The sequence below is a fragment of the Pelophylax lessonae genome, assembly GCF_965119305.1.
Source record: "Pelophylax lessonae genome assembly, chromosome: 5".
Lineage (NCBI taxonomy): Eukaryota > Metazoa > Chordata > Amphibia > Anura > Ranidae > Pelophylax > Pelophylax lessonae.
In genome coordinates, this window is record NC_138772.1 from 249,699,919 (window position 1) to 249,721,821 (window position 21,903).

General features: G+C 50.0%; 1 protein-coding gene across 1 annotated transcript in view; it reads right to left on the reverse strand.

Annotated features, from left to right (window-relative positions):
* Positions 1-21,903, reverse strand: part of LOC309556663 (polypeptide N-acetylgalactosaminyltransferase 4-like) — a 662,237-nt gene that overhangs the window by 386,976 nt on the left and 253,358 nt on the right. Inside the window, exon 4 of the mRNA XM_082259119.1 lies at positions 979-1,164. Coding sequence (XP_082115245.1) covers positions 979-1,164 — 186 coding nt within the window. The remainder of the gene's footprint in view (positions 1-978; positions 1,165-21,903) is intronic.

Genomic DNA, 21,903 nt, shown 5'->3' on the forward strand with positions numbered 1-21,903 from the left:
AGAAAAACACAGTTGGAAATACTGCTGTGATCTCAGCTCGATAGCCGAGATCGTTTTTTATTTTTATTGCAGGCTTTCCAGCCTGTAGGAGAGATCTGAGGTCCTATTGACTCCAGGTCTCTCCATAAAGAGGACCTGCCATGCACTTTTCCTATTACAGGGGATGTTTACATTTCTTGTAATAGAAATAAAAGTGATCAAAAAAAAATAAAAATTAAAGAGAAAGTGTAAAAATAAAATAAACCGCAAAAAATAAAAATTGAAAGTGCCCCCCTTCTGCTCCCACGCAGAAGTGAACACATACGTACGTCGCGCCCACGTATGTAAACGGCGTTCAATCCCCACATGTGAGGTATCACCGCGAATGTTAGAGCAGGAGCAACAATTCTCGCCCAAGACCTCCTCTGTAACTCTAAACTGGTAACCCGTTAAAAATTGTTTAAAGCGTTGCCTACGGAGATTTTTAATTACCGAAGTTTGGCGCCATTCCATGAGTGTGCGTAATTTTAAAGCATGAAATGTTGGGTATCTATTTACTTGGTGTAACATCTTTCACATTATACAAAAAAATTGGGCTAACTTTAGTGTTTTGTTTTAATTCATGAAACTGTTTTTTTTTTCCGAAAAAAAAACACGTTTGAAAAATTAATGTGCAAATACTGTGTGACATAAAAAGTTACAATGCCCACCATTTTATTCCCCAGGGTCTCTAATAAAAAAACATATATAATGTTTGGGGGTTCTGAGTACTTTTCTAGCACAAAAAATATGATTTTGTAGGAGCGATATGCCAGAATTGGCCCGGTATGGAAGTGGTTAAAAAACTTCTCTCTAAATTGCTGGCACATATAAAAGTTATAGAAGACATTTGCTGTCCCCTTCATTCAACTTTCTTTGACAATCTACATATTTACTTACTGTATGTTCAGCTAGCAGGCCTGGTTTAGGTTGATGTTACTAATGGTTTCAATATATTACCTTATTGGATCTATTCTAGATTTCCTTCTCTGGCGCTCCTGTTCTGGCACAGCATGCCACTGAAAAGTAAGCCGCCAGTCAAATCCTCCAATCATTGGTTCCCCTGTCTGCATGTAAAACTCAAAAGTATTCCAGTCAATGGTATCAATCACAGGACAGACAACTGCAGTTTCATTCTCCCCAATTCTAAAAGACAGAAATTAAGCAATTATTCAATGAGATTGAGCATCACATTCTTCATTTGAGACAATACAGGATAAAGTTTAACATTCTGTGAACTTTTTCAATTTGTCATTTGAGCACACTAAAGGCATTCTCATGTGAAAAGCAGCAGTGTATAATATACTGTATTGTATATGTTGACAATAATGAGATTTTTGTACTTACAGTAAAATCCATTTCTCTGACTTCATCGACAGGCACAGTCGCTCCATAAATCATAACTAGTGGGTTATATTGTCTCTTCCAGGAATAGGACTAGGCAGAACAAAAAACACCTGGCTACGCCCATGTGCCATCCCCAGCTGGTATATAACCCCCCTCTCTGCTCTAGGTAATCCGTTTAGTAGCAAGCAGTATTAGAAGTATCAGAACTTCATGCTGTGTCCGTCGAACTCAGAGAAATGGATTTTATGGTAAGTGCAAAAATCCCATTTTCTCTTGTCGTTCAACGGACACAGTGCTACATAAATCATAACTAGTGGGATGTCCAAAAGCAGTGTCAAAAGGAAAATGATGGGTGGGCAAAATAACTCAGGGCTAAAAATAAGAGCCCTTAACCACTTTGCCACTAACCCTATTTTTTGCACTTTTTGTTTACAAGTTTAAATCAGTATTTTTTGCTAGAAAACTACTTAAAACCCCCAAACATTATATATTATATATATATATATATATATTTTTTTTTTTTAGCAAAGACTCTGGAGAATAAAATGGTGGCCATTGCAATATTTTTTGTCACGCGGTATTTGCGCAGCGGTCTTTCAAACGCCATTTTTTTTTGAAAAATTACGACAAAATCACATTTCACTGCATTTAAGAAAACTAAACAGGTAAAGTTAGCCCATTTTTTTGTATATTGTGAAAGATGATGTCACGCCGAGAAAATAGATACCCACCATGTTACGGTTTAAAATTGCGCACACCCACGGAATGGCGACAAACTACGGTCAATAAAAATCTCCATAGGCGATGCTTTAAAATTTTTTAACGGTTACCAGTTTAGAGTTAAAGTGTAGCTCTTTTTTTAAATTATTGCTCACGCTCTGGTGATACCTCACATGTGTGGTTTGATTTGCGATTTAATTTGTGGCGCGACTTCCATATACATTTTCTTTCGTGCACGAGCTAACAGCGAAGGGGGTGGCTAATTTTTTTTTTTTTTTCCTATTTATTTTATTTATTTATTTTTAATTTTAACACAGGTTTTTTTTTTTTAAATCTGATCACATTTATTGCTGTCACAAGCAATGTAAACATCCCTTGTGACAGCAATATGCAGTGACAGGTACTCTTTATGAAAAAGAAAAATACCCTAGACCCCTCCACTACACTTCCATGTATTCAAAACACTGAAAACTGCATTTTTGAATACTGTCACTTTTTGAATCTGCCGCCTTTAGCAGCAGAGTAACCCGGACATGACGTCATGGACGCGCCTCCGCTTCCGGCTTTGATCGGGACTCCATCCAGCGGCATCACCCCGGTACAACCACGCAAAGTCAGCCGACGTAGGTCTACGTCGCTAGACATTAAGTGGTTAACCAGGACACAGAAGCCTTAACCGGGTCACAGGAGCCCCGTCTGAAAAGTAAGAGTTTTAAAGAAAAAACACCCCTTTAAGAGGGAACAGCCCCTCTTAAACAGCAGCCAGCAAAACTTTGCGGCCAAAAGAAGCATCCACAGATGCCAAAGTGTCTACCTTATAGAATATTGCAAAGGTATGCATGGACGACCAAGTGGCCACCTTGCAAACTAGCGATATTGAAGCTTGATGACAGAGGGCCCAAGAAACAGAGAAAGAGGGAACCTGACCTTTAATGGAATAGGCCTTAGTCACCGTCTGTCTGATCCATCTGGAAATGGTAGCCGAAGAAGCAGCCAGCCTTTTTCTTGGTCCGTCCGTAACCAAAAAAGCGAGTCTGACCTCCAAATAGACTCAGAAGCTGCCAGATACACCCGAATTGCACAAATCAAATCCAAAGTATCCAAAGCAAATTACTTGGGATGAGCCGGCTTGGGACATAAGGAAGGCAAAACAATGTCCTCATTCAAATGGAAGTCAGAGACAACTTTGGTCAGGAATGATGGACAGGGACGAAGAACCACTTTATCCCTATGGTCCATTAAATAGGGACTGCGACAGGATAATGCTGCCAACTCCAATACCCTGCGGGCCGAGGTAATAGTAACCAAGAATGTCACCATATGGGATAACGTAGGCAAAGGAATCTCCCAAACATTCTCAAATGGAGGTTTCTGTTGAACCAAAAGCACTAAATTTAAATCCCATGGCGGCAAAAGAGACTGTACAATTGGAGCCACATGTCACCCCCTGAATGAAAGTACGAATTAAAGAGTGCGTGGCTAGGGGGTCGCTGAAAGAAGATTGCCAAGGCAGACACTTGGCCCTTGATGGTAGTCTGGGCCAACTTCTGATCAATGCCCCGTTGAAGAAAGGTTAAGTCTTGAGCCACAGAAAAGGATCAAGGATGAGCGCCAATCGACTTACACCAAGAAATGTACGCTTTCTACGTACGATGGTATATCATGCTGGAAGACCGCTTCCTCACCTTCACCATAGTAGGGATCACTGATCCAGGCAAACTTCTATCCCTCAATACCTGGCTTTCAGTAGCTACATCATTAAAACCAGCGACTGTAAAGAAGGATGGCTGGAAGACCACGCTCTTGATTCCTCGCAGGAACTGCAGAAGAAGCCTGAGCTGAGAATGATGCTGGCATTATTGTGGCCCTTAGACGCCTGTCAGAGGACCCTGTGATCTCACCACGAACTTCTGTATCCTCCTGTGGGGCCGAACCTGCTAAAAGGAGCTGCATGTAGGACTGCGCGAACAGAACTGTCTTGAAGGTTGATACCACCAGACTCAGAACCTGTATGAAAAATCAGGAGAGAGAACTGTCTGTGTGAATCGCAGCCTGTGGTTCCTGTAATTTGTCCAGAGGAAGGACCACCATGGTCAGAATTACAATCATACCTAGGTAAATCAATTCCTTGGACAGTGATAGGGGGGACCTTATGTAGTTCAGACATCACCTGAAACTTTGCAGGAATTAAATCCGCACAAGGAGACTGAGGACCTAAAAAAACCTGAAAAGGACAAGCTTTGTCCCGCTTTCCTTGTACACCCAAAATAAATCTTCCACGGATCTCCATGGCGCTTATAAAAGAAGTCCACAGAGCCAGAAACCAGCGAAGATGTCCCCCACCCCAATAATGGGTGAGGGCAGACCTTCATACTGAAGGGGTCTTGTTTGTGAGTCCAGAAAAGCTAGCTCTAGGCTTACCAGACCAAGGTTGCTTGGAAACTCCCGGATAAGATTAAAAGATCTATTTCCCTTATTCTCTGTCCCAGAAGCACAAAATAAATTTCTATGGGCTAAGAAGAAAGGCCCTTGTCTGCGACAAGGCTCCTTCCCTTCCCTGGATTGTAAGAGGAAGGTAGGTCACCCAGCTTAGCCCCAAACAGGCGATCATCTTGAAAGGGCAAAACAATGAGAGCTTTCTTAGAGGCTTGGTCTACGCACCAATTCTTAAGCCACAGCACACGCCTAATCACCACTGTTGAAACAGAAAGTTTGGAAAGCACAGGAGCTGTATCCAAAGCTGCATCACAAAAACTGCAGCCCATGGACCAACTGGGGACCCCACTCACCCCCCAGGCCTTGGCGCAAAAGCTTGGCCCATTCAGTTAGGGTCTGAGACACCAGGGCTGAGGCAAACACTGGCCGCAATACCGAAACCCGCCATAGTAAACATGCTGTGTGCCACAGCCTCCGCTTTCTTGTCAGCCGGATCCTTAAAGGACAGGGATTCCTCTACTGGGATCATGCTTGCTTTATTCAACCTGGAAACAGGAGGGTCCAACACTGGTGGACTAGTCCACTTCTTTAAAAAATATGGCACATAAGGAAACACCTTTGGAGTGTGAGCTGACTTATGCGTACCAAAACGACATAGCCATGTCTGTAGCTACATAAGCCGCATCCTCCCTTTTTAATGTCTTACTCACTGCAATAATAAGTCTACCAGTGGCTTTTCATTTGCTGCTGCGACCATGGAGGAATCATCCTCACTATTGGATGGATCTGGGGGGAGTGATATTAAGCCCTCCTAGATGGGCCACGTCTATGGAGGCATCAGGCTCAGAATCAGATGAGACAGCCTGAGCAGAGGAAGGAGGGGGGATGCTTCCTCCTGGGCCTTTGCCCACACACCACTTCCACCCGGGACACGAAGGACTGCAGAACGGCCGTCAGTGCAACCATGGGAAGCTGGGGTTCCGAGGGATCTGCCACCTCCATGAGGGGGTCAGTGGGGAAGATGTGATCCTGAGGCTCCATAAGGAAATGAAGACCTTGAAGTACAAAAACTATCTTTTTGGCAGCACTAAAGGATCCCCCCAAGGCTCAGGGTACCTATTAGAGACAGAAATAACAGGGACCCCAAAAGACTCACTCTACCGACCGGAGGAGCGTCGAGAATTCAAACCCAGCATAATCATGGACACGTCCTTGATCATATGTCCCGGGGACAGGAAGAGGAAGAAGAAGAGGAGGAGCTTTGTCATCTCCACGAGGCCTCAGTCCTCCGGCATCCCCGTGACAACATCCGCTACACAAACATGGCCGCCAACCGGAGACCAGCTAGACTAAAGCAAAATGGCCCCCGCGACATCATTCGGCTACACAAACATGGGCGCCAACCGGAGACCAGCTAGACTAAGGGAAAATGGCCTTAATCAGCTACACTGAAGCATGCTGCTAGGATCTTTCCTGCACCCTCTGCAAGGGGACCCCCCTTGAAGGTAGGACACACGTTTAGGGGAGAGTCTGCTGTGCACTCTGCACTGATCTCTGCACTGGGACCCCCCTGCACTCCAGACAGCACTCATCACCCCTGAAGTAGGGGAGCTGTCGGCCAAGGGACCGCTGCGACTCAGACCCTGCAAAACTTTTAACTCACGGGCCAGCCTCTGTCTGCAAGGCTATGTTGCGGCCGTCCTAGCGAGTAGCTGCGGTCTACACGTGCTTGCTGGCTGGGCAGGGAGGGAACAATGAATCTAATTATCCAGCCCATCGCCCGGTAGCCTGGCAGTTGATTGGTAATCTCACAAGAGAAAAAACAAAAAAGATGTAAGGAAGTAAGGAAGGAGAAAGTTGCTAGGACCAGAGATCCCAGCCAGGAGCCTAGGTCCTTACTCCTGACTAGACAGATTAAAACTGATTACCTAGAGCAGAGAGGGGGGTTATATACCAGCTGGGGATGGCCCATGGGTGTAGCGAGGTGTTTTTTGTTCTGCCTAGTCCTACTCCTGGAGGAGGAAATATAACCAAATAGTTATGATTTATGGAGAGCTGTGTCTGCCGAAGAACGAAAGAGAAAACAAGATTTTTGTAAGATCTTACCGTAAAATCTTTTTCTCTGATGTCCATCGAGAGACGCAGCCTTATCTCCATGAGCTGAGTGGGTTATGCTGCCAGCTGTAGCAGTAGCCTAGGCAGTACGTTAGTACAAACCATTTACCATATACACGCCCACGGGGCTCTCCCTCCAGGCATAACCCCCACTGTCACAGCCCAGCACATCAATTTAGTTGCAAGCAGTGAAGACAAAAGAACCATCCCCATACAGAAGGGTGGGTGCTGTGTCTGTCGATGGACATCAGAGAAAAATTGGATTTTTAACTTACCGTAAAATCCTTTTCTCTTAAGCTCATTGACAGACGCAGTCCTCTTTGATTAATATCAGTAGGGTTATACTGCCCCATACAGGAGTAGGACACTAGGCAGGAAAAACATTCTGGCCACACCTTAGGGGCAGTCCCAGAGGGTATATCCTCTCTCTCCCTGCTACAGGATGTCAGTTATGTAACAAAGCAGTGTCAGAGAATTCAACCCAACCCAACTCAAAAATAGAGGGGCGGGTACTGCGTCTGTTAATGAGCTTAAGAGAAAAGGATTTTACGGTAAGTCAAAAATCCAATTTTCTCTGTCGCTCATTGACAGACGCAGTCCTCTTTGATTAATATCAGTAGGGACGTCCCAAAGCAGTGCCACAAATGAGGGGTGGGATAACGGAAATCAAAATCCAATCCAGAAGGCCCAACCGGAGCCAACCAGAAGTATTAAAATTTTGTAAAGGTATGAACCGACGACCAGGTAGCCGCCTTGCAAACCTGAAGCACCGACGCCTGATGGCGGAAGGCCCAGGAAGCACTAAGCGCCCGAGTGGAGTGCGCCTTAACAGGGAACGGAGGAACCCGACCCTTAATAGAATAAGCCTGCACCATCGTCTGTCTGATCCATCTGGAGATAGTCGCAGCAGACGCAGGCAACCCCTTTCTAGGGCCATCCGTGATCACAAAAAGTGAATCAGTCTTACGAAAAGAGTCCGTAGTAGTCAAGTACACCCTGATCGCCCGAACCACATCCAAGGAGTGTAACGCAAACTCCCGAGGATGACTGGGCTTAGGACACAGGGAAGGTAGCACAATATCCTCATTTAGATGAAACTCTGAAAGTAGGAATAACTGAAGCTGACAACCCCCTATCCTTTAGAACCTGGGTCTCAACAGCCAGGCCGTTAAAGCCAGCGATCGTAAAGCAGGATGGAAGATCGGTCCCTGAGACAGCAGATCCTCCCTGAGAGGAAGTCGCCAAGGAGCGTCCGCGACCAGCCTGACTAAGTCGGCGTACCAGGCCCGACGAGGCCAGTCCGGAGCCACAAGGATGACTGGAATTCGCTCCACCTCTATCCTGCGAAGAAGTTTTGGCAGCAACTTGAGAGGAGGGAAGGCATACAGTAGCTGATACTGCCCCCACGGGGCGACCAGCGCGTCTGCGGCTTCCGTTAGAGGATCACGGGAGCGGGCTACAAACCTCCGCACCTTCCTGTTGAGCCGAGATGCCAACAGATCCACATCCGGGGTGCCCCAACGAAGGCACAATTGGTGAAATACCTCTGGATGAAGAGACCATTCCCCTTGATCCAGAATCTGACGGCTGAGAAAATCTGCCTGCCAATTTTCCACCCCCGGAACAAATACCGCAGAGAGAGCTGGAACAAATCGTTCCGCCCAACGAAGGATGCCGGCCACTTCTACGGCCGCCAGGACACTCTTGGTGCCCCCCTGGTGATTGACGTAAGCCACGGCCGTGGCATTGTCCGACTGGATCCGAACCGGGCCCGGAGCTAGGGCCTACACGCGCTCGTAGGCCGGCTGGGGTGACCACTGGATCTCAACATCCAGCCCGTCGCCCAGACCCAGCATCATTGCTTGAAGATCTCACAGGAACAAAAAAATTGGAGAGAAAAAGCTAACTAAAAAAGATCTAAAAAAGCTTGCCAGGACCAGAGATCCCAGCAAGGAACGTAGGTCCTTACTCCTGACTAGGCAGAAAAAAAAACTGACATCCTGTAGCAGGGAGAGAGAGGATATACCCTCTGGGACTGCCCCTAAGGTGTGGCCAGAAGTTTTTCCTACTCCTGTAGGGGGCAGTATAACCCTACTGATATTAATCAAAGAGGACTGCGTCTGTCAATGAGCGACAGATAAAAGATTTTACAGTAACATCTTCCAAAAAATAGAATTTTTGTAAGAACTTACCGTAAAATTATTTTCTCTGAGTCCTCTGACAGTCGCCGCTCACTCATTCATTCTGCACGACTGGGTATTGGCCTTCTCCACAGGAGTAAGCTAGACAGAAGATTTTGTTAGAAATAACCCCCAGCTAGCCTCATTCCCAATTCAGTTTGGTAGCAAGCAGTACAGAGATTCATGAACCCCAAAAGAGGGGCGGGGGCGCCGACTGTCAGAGGACTCAGAGAAAATAATTTTACGGTAAGTTCCTACAAAAATTCTATTTTCTCTTACGTCCTCTGACAGTCGCCACCCACTCATTCATTCTGCACGTCTGGGACGTCCCAAAGCAGTGTAGATGTGAGGGGTGGGAAAAACGCAACCGTCAAAAGAGGCAACGCAGCACCCAGGTCAGAGAAAATAATATTTTCTGAACCAGAAAACTGGGCAACAAAAAAGCTCAACAGGAGCGAACCCAGGAAAACAAACAAGAAGGAAACCCCAACAGGAGGAGACAGGCAAAAAACTACCCTGTCTCCCCTAAGGCACCTGCCACACTCAAAACTTTGCGTCCAAAGGAGGCATTTGTTTGTAAAACTTAGTAAAGGTATGCACGGACGACCAGGTCGCCGCTTTGCACACCTGAGTCACCGACGCCTGATGGCAGAAGGCCCAAGACGCACTAATCGCTCTGGTAGAGTGCGCTGTGACAGGAAAAGGTGGAACCTGATCCCTAATCGAATAGGCCTGCACAATCGTCTGTATGATCCATTTAGAAATGGTTGCCGCAGACGCAGCCGTACCATTCCGAGGTCCCTCGGGAAGGACAAAAAGACAATCCGACTTCCGGAAGGATTCAGTAGACGACAGGTAGACCCTGATCGCCCAGACCACATCCAAGGAATGCAAGACAAACTCCTTAGGATGCTTAGGCTTGGCACACAGCGAAGGCAAGACAATGTCCTCATTGAGGTGGAAGTCTGAAACCACCTTCGGAAGGAAGGACTGATGAGATCGCAAGACCACTTTATCCCTATGAACAACCAGGTAGGGGGAGCGGCAGGACAGGGCCGCCAACTCTGATACCCTGCGAGCAGATGTGATTGCCACCAGAAAGGCAACTTTCCGTAACAGCACAGGCAGAGGAATCTCCCAGATGTTCTCAAAGGGAAGACGTTGCAAAACGGACAGAACCAAATTCAGGTCCCAAGCGGGCAAGGGTGCCCTCCTAGAGGGAGTCAGATGACGCACCCCTTGAATAAAAGGTGCGGATCAAGGAATTTGACACCAAGGAGCGCTGAAACAGAATGGCCAGCGCAGACAACTGGCCCTTAATCGTGGTCAGCGCAAGACGCTGGTCCACACCGGTTTGCAGGAAAGCCAACACCCTTGCCACCGAAAAGGAGAGGGGATGGAACCCCTGCAACTCACACCAGGCGAAATAAGCCTTCCAGGTATGATAATAAATCTTACCAGAGGAGGCTTTCCTGGCCTTGAGCAAGGTAGGAATGACCGCCGACGAGAGACCTCTGTCTCTCAGGACTTGGCTTTCAACAGCCACGCCGTCAAAGCCAGCGACTGTAAAGCAGGATGGAAGATCGGCCCTTCAGACAGAAGATCGTCTCTTAGCAGAACCCGCCAGGGAGGCTCGACGACCATTTGCATGATGTCCGCGTACCAAGACCAACGCGGCTAGTCTGGGGCCACCAGAATCACCAACCTCGGTTCCGAGACCAATCTGTGGAGGCATCTGGACAACAACTGAATCGGGGGAAAGGCATACATCAGTTGATACCGATGCCAAGGCACCACCAACGCGTCCGAGGCGTCCGCCAGAGGGTCGCGCGTTCATGCCACGAACCTTTCCACCTTGTTGTTGAGAGGAGACGCGAACAGATCCACATCCGGGGATCCCCACCGCGCACACAGCATCTGAAACACCTCCGGGTGGAGGGACCATTCCCCCTGGTCCAGGGTCTGGCGACTCAAATAGTCCGCCTGCCAGTTCTCCACACCTGGAATGTGAACTGCCGAAATCGTCGGGACCCGCGTCTCAGCCCAGGACAGAATCTTGGCAACTTCCTTGGCCGCCTGGGCACTCCTGGTGCCCCCTTGATGTAAGCCACCGCAGTTGGGTTGTCAGTCTGTACACGCACTGGGCAGCCCTGGAGTCGGTCCGACCAAAAGAGCAAACAGAGCCTGATTGCCGTAGTTCCAAGACATTTATTGGCTGGGAGGATTCCCCCTCCGACCAAGTGCCCTGGGCACACAACTTGCCCAGAACTCCACCCCAGCCCGACAGGCTGGCGTCCGTGGTGACCACTGTCCACAGCAACGGTCAGAAGGACTTGCCTTCCGTCAGAGCCGGAGACTGGAGCCACCAAAGGAGATCCGATCTCACTTGAGGGCTCAAAGAAATCCTCCTTTCCAAGGACTGAGGATGTCTGTCCCACTGAACCAGAATCTCCGATTGAAGAGATCTTGTGTGAAACTGTGCAAATGGGATCGCCTCAAAAGCCGACACCATCAAGTCCAGGGACCGCATGCAGGCATGAATCGAGGAGGACTCGTTGTCCCTGAGGGACCAGACCTCGTCCTGCAGGATCCAGAGCTTGTCCTCCGGAAGAAAGCCCTTCGCCTGGGCGGAGTCCAGAATCATCCCCAGGTAAGGGAGATGAACAGAAGGGGACAAAGCCGACTTCTGAAAATTGATGGTCCACCCGAAATCCTGGAGCGTCTGAACCGTGATCGAAAGATCGCGCAACAGAGTGGCCCTGGAACTCGACCTTAATTGGAGATCGTCCAGGTAACCGAGGATGGCAATCCCCTGTACCCTTAACAAGGCTAAAACAGGAGCCAACACGTTGGTAAAAACCCTTGGAGCTGAAGCGAGGCCGAAAGGCAACGCCACAAACTGATAATGCTCCTCCGCGATTGCGAAGCGGAGGTACCTCTGATGACCCTCGTAGATAGGGACGTGTAGATACGCATCCTTGAGGTCGATGGAAGCCAAAAAATCCCCTGGACTCAGGAATTCCACCACCGACCGGAGGGACTCCATCCGAAACTTCTGAACCCGCACAAAGCGGTTTAGCCGCCCAAGGTTTCTTCTGGCCACTAGAGGCCTTGAAGGACTTCCCTTTGTCCTGAAGGCACGAAAGGACGGCTGGTATGGTTTAAAGGAGGGACCCCGCTTGGCGTGGGACGATTTACCCCTAGCCACCTGGGGCAAAAGAGTGCTCTTGCCCCCAGAGAGCCCTTTGATCAGTTAATCCAGAGAGTCCCGAAAAGATGACTCCCCGCATAAGGGATGTCAGTTACTGTCTTTTTGGTAGACTGGTCGGCCGACCAGCTTTTCAACCAAGTGATGCGGCGGATTGCAACTGTGACCGCCGACAGTCGTGAGACTAAAGGGGCCTCATCCAAGGCCACGTCACACAGGTACAGTACTGCCTGACCCATTTGATCCACCATCTCCAGCGCAGCAGGAGAGGCGGAGTCAGCAATTAGAGTGCCCATATAAACAGATAAAAGTCTCCAGTGTAAAGTGGTCCTAGGGCAATTCCATAAGGTGCTTGTCTCCACGAGTGCTCATGCAATCCCACCACCTGTTCACACTGCCGCTCACCTTAACAAAGAGACCCTACAGGGTCAACCAGCATTTCATCTCAAAATCAAAGCATCCTCACACTTTCTTCCTTAAGCGTAGTAAATGATTACACCTCCGATGCACTGTCAGCTCCTCAAACAATGTTACCAATATGTGTAGGAGACAAGAAAAAACGATCTAATGCTCTCTGTATGCAATCAAGCACTCTTTAATCCATATAAGAAAACAACTCACATTTTTGAAGAAAATAACAGCGCATATCTGCAGAGTTTGCAAGCAGGCGTGCATCAGGTCCACCAACCCGGAAGAGTGAGAGGCGGCCGCGAGTCACGTGACATCCCTCGTACGCGTTACGTCCGTGAAAATAAGCGGGACTTCTTCAGCAAGAAGTCCCTTGCTGAAGAAGTCCCGCTTATTTTCACGGACGTAACGTGTACGAGGGATGTCACGTGACCCGCGGCCGCCTCTCACTCTTCCGGGTTGGTGGACCTGATGCACACCTGCTTGCAAACTCTGCAGATATGCGCTGTTATTTTCTTCAAAAATGTGAGTTGTTTTCTTATATGGATTAAAGAGTGCTTGATTGCATACAGAGAGCATTAGATCGTTTTTTCTTGTCTCCTACACATATTGGTAACATTGTTTGAGGAGCTGACAGTGCATCGGAGGTGTAATCATTTACTACGCTTAAGGAAGAAAGTGTGAGGATGCTTTGATTTTGAGATGAAATGCTGGTTGACCCTGTAGGGTCTCTTTGTTAAGGTGAGCGGCAGTGTGAACAGGTGGTGGGATTGCATGAGCACTCGTGGAGACAAGCACCTTATGGAATTGCCCTAGGACCACTTTACACTGGAGACTTTTATCTGTTTATATGGACACCTATTAACACTGGGACTCTGCATGATTTTATAATTTTACCACTAGGATTGCGCTGCACTATTTTTCTATTATGTATTCAGAAGGTGTTTTGGAGATATTGCCCTTGAGTGCTTAGCTGCTGGTCCATTTATTAGTGGTGTGCACAAGAGTCCAGCGCTGAATAACGGAATTTTTGTAAAATCTTACCTGTAAAATTCCTTTCTCTGAGTCCTCCGACAGTCGCCGCCTCTTCATATTCGTCACATATGGGGTATTAGACTTTGCTCCGAAGGAGTAGCTAGGCAACAGAATATGTTAACATTAAAGCTTTTAACATATCCCACCCTCAAGGAGTGGTCCCCTCAGTCAATACCCTCCTACTTCCTGCAACCATATCTCAGTTTTAGTGGAATAGCAGTAGAGTATACAACCAAACCCCAAAAGAGGGGCGGGGGCGGCGACTGTCGGAGGACTCGGAGAAAGGAATTTTACAGGTAAGATTTTACAAAAATTCCGTTTTCTCTTACGTCCTCCGACAGTCGCCGCCTCTTCATATTCGTCACATATGGGGACGTCCCAAAGCAGTGCAAACATGGAGGGGTGGGAAACGCATCCGCGCCGAAAAGGCAATGCAGTCTCCGCATCAAAGAAAGGAACCTTACCAAAGGAAGGAAACCAGCTGGGCAACAGGAAAAACAAGTGCTCAACAGGAGCAACAACCCAGGAAAAGACAAATAACCATGGGATAAAAAACTCATCCCAACAGCCAGAGGTCCCCAACAAGGGACCCTAGGGAATTGCCGCACTAAGAACCTTGCGGCCAAAGGAAGCATCCGCCGATGCCTGAACATCTACTTAGTAGAATTTTGTGAAAGTGTGCACGGTCGACCAAGTCGCCGCCTTACACACCTGGGCTACAGAAGCCCCATGACGACAGGCCCAAGATGTACTCAGAGATCTAGTAGAGTGCGCCTTCACAGGCACAGGGGGAACCTTCCCCTGCAAGGCATAGGCCTGTTCAATGGTCTGCCTGATCCATTTAGCGATGGTAGAGGCCGACGCCGCCATGCCCTTCCGAGGACCCTCTGGAAGAACAAACAAGGAATCCGTCTTTCGAAAAGACTCAGTCGATTTAAGGTAAACCCTTATCGCCCGAACAACATCCAGAGAGTGTAATCTCACCTCCTTTGGATGTTTTGGCTTTGCGCACAGCGAAAGCAAGACAATATCCTCATTAAGATGGAATTCTGAAACTCGTTTCGGGAGAAAAGAAGGATTAGGTCGCAAGACCACCTTATCCAAATGAACAACCAGATACGGAGACTTGCAGGACAAAGCTGCCAGCTCCGACACTCTGCGAGCCGAAGTGATCGCCACCAAAAATGCGACCTTTTTGGACAACATAGACAACGAGATCTCCCTGATCTGTTCAAAAGGAGCATGTTGCAACACAGACAGGACGAGATTCAAGTCCCAAGGGGGCAAAGGATCCCTCCTAGGAGGAACCAGATGCCGCACACCCTGAACAAAGGTGCCAACCAAGGAATTGGAAGCCACGGGACGTTGAAATAGAACGGCCAGCGCAGACACCTGACCCTTAATCGTAGCCAGCGCCAAGCGCTGATCGACACCCGTTTGAAGGAAGGACAGCACTCGGGAAACCGAGTACGTGCGGGGTGAAAACCCCCTGGACTCACACCAGGCAAAATAGGCCTTCCAAGTACGGTAATAAACCTTCCCCGAGGAAGACTTCCTCGCGTTGATCAAAGTATGAACGACCTCTGGGGAGAGACCCTTCTCCTTCAGGACCTCGGTCACAACAGCCAGGCCGTCAAAGCCAGAGACTGTAAAGCAGGATGGTATATCGGTCCTTGAGACAGGAGATCGTCTCGAAGAGGCAGACGCCACGGGGCGTCGACCGCCAGATTCACGAGGTCTGCGTACCAGGACCGGCGAGGCCAGTCCGGTGCCACAAGAATCACCGTGTTGCGTTCCGAGTGTAACCTGCGAAGGAACCTGGACAGCAACTGAATCGGTGGAAACGCGTACATCAGCCTGTACTGATGCCACGGGGCCACTAACGCGTCCGACGCGTCTGCCCGAGGGTCGCGCGTCCTTGCCACGAACCTTCTCACCTTGTAGTTGAGACGAGACGCGAACAGGTCCACATCTGGAAGACCCCACTTCGCGCACAACATCTGGAAGACAGTCGGGTGGAGAGACCATTCCCCCTGATCCAGGGTCTGGCGACTCAGATAGTCCGCCTGCCAGTTCTCCACCCCCGGAATGTGAACCGCCGTTATCGCCGGGACATGAGTCTCGGCCCAAGACAGAATGTCGGCCACTTCTCGAGCCGCTCGGGCACTCCTGGTGCCCCCTTGGTGGTTGATGTAGGCCACCGCCGTGGCATTGTCCGTCTGCACCCGAACCGGGCAGCCCTGCAGCCGGTCCGTCCAGCGATGAAGACAGAGACTTAACGCACGCAATTCCAGAATGTTGATCGGAAGGGAAGACTCCCCCTCCGACCAAGTTCCCTGGGCGGACAGAACGCCCAGAACACCACCCCAGCCCGACAGGCTGGCATCCGTGGTGATCACCGTCCACGAGATAGGACGAAACCACTTGCCCCCGGACACCATCGGGGACTGGAGCCACCACAGAAGGTCTCTTCTGGTGCGATGACTCAACGAGATTTGAAGATCCAGGGATTGAGGTCGCCCGTCCCATATGGACAGGATCTCCGCTTGGAGACCCCGCGTGTGAAACTGGGCGAAGGGAATCGCCTCGAAGGCCGAGACCATCAATCCCAGACATCTCATGCACGTCCGCAGAGACGAGTGCGGAACGTCCCTGAGGGACCCGACTTCCTCCTGAAGAGTTCTGAGTTTGTCTTCCGGCAGGAAGACCTTCGCCTGCACCGAGTCCAGAATCATTCCCAGGTAGGGAAGACGAACCGACGGACTCAGTGTCTACTTTGGAAAATTTATCGTCCAACCAAACTCCTGCAGAGTTTGCATCGTGACAGACAGGTCCTTCTCCAGACCCTGGCTGGTCGCAGACCGAACCAGAATGTCGTCCAGATAACCCAGGACAGAAATGCCCTGGGCCCTCAATAACGCTAGAACCGGTGCAAGCACCTTGGTGAAGACCCGCGGAGCCGAGGCGAGACCAAAAGGCAACGCCACGAACTGGTAGTGATCCTCCGCAATGGCAAAGCGAAGGTACCTCTGGTGACCCTCGAAAATGGGGATGTGAAGATACGCATCCTTCAAATCGATGGAGGCCATGAATTCCCCCGGAACCAGGGCAGCCACCACCGACCGCAGGGATTCCATGCGGAACTTGCGAACCCGCACAGAGCGGTTCAGAGCCTTCAAGTCCAGAATTGGACGAACCTTGCCCTCCTTTCTGGGCACGGTGAACAGATTGGAATAAAACCCCCGAAATCTGTCCCGATGAGGCACCGGAACTACCACTCCCTGAGCCCTCAGGTCCCGCACCGCCAGGTGTAGATCCCGTAAACGCTCTGGAGACAGTTGAATATTTGAGGGGAAAAATCTGCTCTCCGGCCGAGAGAGAAACTCGATCTTGTAACCAGATCGAACGATCTCCTGAACCCATCTGTCCCGCACGCGGGCCAACCAGGGCTGAAGAAAACCGAGCAAGCGTCCCCCCACCCCAAAACTGGGTGAGGGCGCCCCTTCAGGCCGCACTGTTATGGGCTGCGGATCCGGATTGACCGGATTTCTGTTTACCAGACCAGGGCTTCTTCTGAGAGCCCTGACCTTTGAACCGTTTGCCCTTGTAGTGCGACCGAAAGGCACGAAAGGACCCCTGAGGGGGCCGAAAATTAGCATGCTTCTTCCCAGAAGCCCCCTTAGCCTTGGGGAAATGGGGCAAGAGAGTGCTCTTACCTCCGGTGATCCCCTTAATCAACACATCCAAGGACTCCCCAAAAAGGCGAGACCCATCATAAGGCAGATTGGCTAAGGTCTTACGTGAAGACTGGTCCACCAACCAACATTTCAACCAAACCAGGCGGCGAGACAACACCGCCACGCTGTGTACACGTGCAGCCAACGGGACTAAGTCCAAGTCCGCATCACACAGATACATGACACCCTGGTGGATTTGATCCACCATATCCAGGGTCGCCGGCGAGGCCAAATCGGCCACTAAGACGTGCCGAAGCATCTGCGTCCAACTTGCGACCGCCTGGGCCGCCATGAGAGAGGCAAACAGAGCCTTAAGCATAGAACCCGTAACAGAATAAGTATGACGGGCAAGAGACTCCAATCTCCTATCCGTGGCATCACGGAACACCGGGGAATCCTCTGCAGGAATCGCAGTGGATTTGTTTAAAACCGCAATTGCGTGATCCACTGGGGGTGGCACACACCACCTTTCATCAGTGGAAGGCGAGAAAGGATAACGCAGCTTGAACCTACTAGGTACAGCAAAAGGTTTGCGCAGATTGCGCCATTGTTCCTTAACAGCGCGCTGAAAATCATCATTGCAGGGAAAAACCTGCGGCGTCCTGCGTTTTCTCTGCGTCCCATAAGCCGCCAAGGCAGCGGGGGGACACACTTCATCCTGCAAACGCAGCGTTTGTTTTATGGAAGCAATCAATTCATCCATGATTGCAAGCTCTTCGGGCGAGCCAGGGGGAGAATTATCAACCCCTTCAACTTCAGCCTCCACCTCGGACCCCACTACATCCAGGGAGGAGCGGGACCCCGATAGGGAGGCCCCCGCCATAACAACCCCATCACCTTCACCCTCAGAATCAGAGGAAAGAGCAATTCTGGGTCTTTTAGTAGATTGAGCAGCCACCAGCATCTGCACCTGAGCAGCAAGGCCAGCCACAATAGTGGCTAAATTCCCCCCTGGGGGAGAAACAGCGGTCCCCTGGCTTTCCACCAAGGCGGTAGGAAATTTGCCCTCCTGAGAATCCATTGCCCCTACAACAAATGCCGGATAATAAAAGGGTTAACTGCCCCTTTAACACGCGCAGCGAGCGCAGCCCACCGCACCACAACACAAGCACAAGGAGACCCCCACAGGGACAATAAAACTGATACAGGCAATGGATAGGAAGGATAAAACCTGAGGAGACCCTCGCCGCTGCTGCTGCCTCGATCGGTGTTCCTGGAGAAGAGGAAGTGATGCTGCCAGGGCGCTCTATGAAAGCCTATGGGAGGCTACAAGAAAATGGCCGCCATGCATGTAGAACATGCGGCCGGAGCGAGTGCAGGCAAAATGGCGCCGTTTGGCGCCGAAACCGCCGCTCCACAGTACAGTAATGCACACGTCTTCATATAAAAAAACATGTCAGATCGCCGCAGCGATCGCTGTATAATGCCCAAACATGCCACAAAGCATGCCCCACAGCACACAGCTTCTCACACTGACAAGGCTGACACACACAGTGTCACACAGCTCCCCCCCCCCTGCAGCCCACAGCATGCAGCCGAGAGATAGGGAGACAAACAGTGTGAATAGAGGCAGGTTACACAGTCCCAGACTGACACCCCCCCAGACAGACAGGTCCCCACATAAATACACTTACCTCACAGTGGCGTGGGGGACCCGCACAGGCGAACAAGCCGCTGCACATGAGGCAGGGAGAGTCGCATACAAGACGCACAGAATGGGGGTTAAGAAACCGCACAGCGTCCAGTGAGGTAGCCACCTCACCAATCATCCCTGCACCGAACAGGGATGGGTCGTTCACTGTGCCAGGAGCGTTACCTGGCTGAACGCTCGATGGCAGGCTGGGAAGCCACTGACCCACGACCTGCGACCAGGGGGATCAGCCCGAGACCCAGCCCGCATGATCCTCTTCGTCCGAAGAACTAACTAATGCTGACAAAAAGAACAGCTAAGTAAAGGTAGAGAGAAAACTCAAACAAAAAATCAAAAAAGAAGAAAGAGTCTGGGGCACAAAGCCCCAGCACAGAGAGAGCCAGCCACTCCTGACAAGCTAGACATTAAAACTGAGATATGGTTGCAGGAAGTAGGAGGGTATTGACTGAGGGGACCACCCCTTGAGGGTGGGATATGTTAAAAGCTTTAATGTTAACATATTCTGTTGCCTAGCTACTCCTTCGGAGCAAAGTCTAATACCCCATATGTGACGAATATGAAGAGGCGGCGACTGTCGGAGGACGTAAGAGAAATTTCTTTTTATTTGAGCAATTAGAGTGCGCCTAAGCGTCTTGGCCCACTCCACAACAGCCTAAGAGACCATTACCGAAGCGAACACGGGCTTCAGCAAGGAACCCGCAACCAGATAGAAGTGTCTCCACCCGCCTGTCCGCCGGGTCTTAACACCGGGGAATCCTCCACAGGATTTAAAGTGGCTTTATTTAATCTGGACACAGTGTGGTCCACCTTAGGAGCCACAGTCCAGCGAGAGTCCACCGGGTCCGCAAAGGGATAACGGTACTGAAATCTCTTGAGCACCACAAACATACGTTTGATACGGCGCCATTGCTCGTTCACTGTTTTGTGAAACTCCACGGGGCAAGGAAAAACCTGACCCGATTTTTGGGCTTTGCGGGTCCCAAAGGAAACCTTCTTACCCGACAGGGGGAGCTCATCATCCAAATTTAACGTGTCCTTAACAGAGCTGATAAGCGCATCCACCGCAGCGCGGTCTCGCGCCGACCCAGAGGATGAATCCTCCTCCTCCACATCCGAATAAGAGGACAGGGACCCCTCAGGCTGGGCATTGTCCGTGGCAACCATATCTGGCTCTGAAGCAGAAGACAGAGGGCATAGGCCGTTTTTTAGAAACCCGGTCAGACATCAGCAAATCCACTTTTGACGCTAAAGTCGCAAGTGCAGCAGATAGAGACGCTATGGAAGTGGATTCAGGGGTACCTGAACCACCCACCAGGTCTGTGGGGAATTTACTATCCTGGGACTCCATAATAGCAATATACAATTTTAGTGATGCTGGCCCTTTAATTCGGCGATTCCCGCGGCCCCCACCGCAAACCTGCACAGCAAATGGAGACCTTGTCCCTTGCTACAGGAATCTATAAAAATGAGTGCTAGCAGGAATCCAGGCCAGAGAAACCAGTAAAATGGCCCCCACAGTGTGCTATGCTTGCCCGCGCTGCTGAGGATCTGAAGAGAAGAAGGAGGAAGTGACCTCATGCCCCTAGAGGTAAAGCCAGCCCTGAGCCACAAGAAAATGGTTGCCAATAGAAGTCTATGGGAGAAAAGCCCTGGGAAAATGGCCGCTGCCCACAAAGGACATCACGCCCACACTAAAGATGGCCCCCGATCGGCGCCAAAAGGATGACAGGAAATGGCTGCTGCCCACTCTCTGAGGCCAAACAGCCTGCCCACACCCAAAATGGCGGCCGCACGGATTAACGCTATTTGCGGCCCCAAAACGCCATGCACTGGCCCCACAGAGCACCACAAGCACCCCTGGGATGTAGGAGACCCCCGCAACCCCCCCACACCGCAGTCAAACCACGACAGCGCCCCCGCAGGGACCAGGAAGGAACACACAGGAGCCGCACCTACAGCCATGAGGGGGATATCACAGAACCCTTACCTGAACTGTCATCCCCAAACAAACAAACAGAGGGCCCACATACACACCCCAACAAACATGGTTCAAAGACAGAGGGGTAGTCATGGTACTCACCGGTCCAGCGAACGTGGGCACCGCTCTGTGACAGGAAACCTCCCACCCTGAGTGGGGGTGCCATCAGCCGAAGGGGATGCTAGCAACACGCGGGCGTACCACAGTTGAGACATCCCAGCGAAGATAGCAACTTTGCATGCTCATCCTTGACGCCAGGGACACTGTCGTTTGCGAGGCCTGGGCGTACCAATAACCTGCTAATGCTCGATGGCAGGCTGGGAGTCCGTAAGGTTCTAGGATAACCAGTGCGAGGCCCAGCTCTGCAAAGACTGTAGTCTTCTAAAGTCCAACTAACTAAGCGAAGGAGAAAAATAAAAGCCATCTTTCAAAAGAAAAAGCACTTTTTTTGAGAGAAACATAAAAAGAAGAAAAAAGCTGAGACCGAAATCTCAGCCAGGGAAACCCAGCCTTCTCCTGAGCTAGGCAGCAGAAAACTGATTTGAGAATGAGGCTAGCTGGGGGTATTGACCAGAAGGACAGCCCCCTGTAGGTTTGTCTATACAAAGGTTTTGTGATTATTTCTAACAAAATCTTCTGTCTAGCTTACTCCTGTGGAGAAGGCCAATACCCAGACATGCAGAATGAATGAGTGGACGGCGACTGTCAGAGGACGTTAGAGAAATCGTATTTTCTCTATCATCCATCGACAGACGCAGCCTCATCTCCATGAGCTGAGTGGGACGTCCCAAAGCAGTATAGGCATTAGGGGTGGAAAAAAGCAAACAGACAGTAAGGTTAACTCCAAGAGGCTAAACCCAGCAAACCAGTAACCTGGAGCTCAACTAAAAACACGAGCTCATCCAGGTAAAAGACCCCTAAGAGAAGAACAAAAAAACATTCTCTTACGAAACAGCAGCCTGCAAAACCTTGCGGCCAAAAAAGGCATCCAAGGTACGAACAAATCCACCTTGTAAAATTTGGTAAAGGTGTGCACAGACGACCAAGTCGCTGCCTTACAAACTTGTACA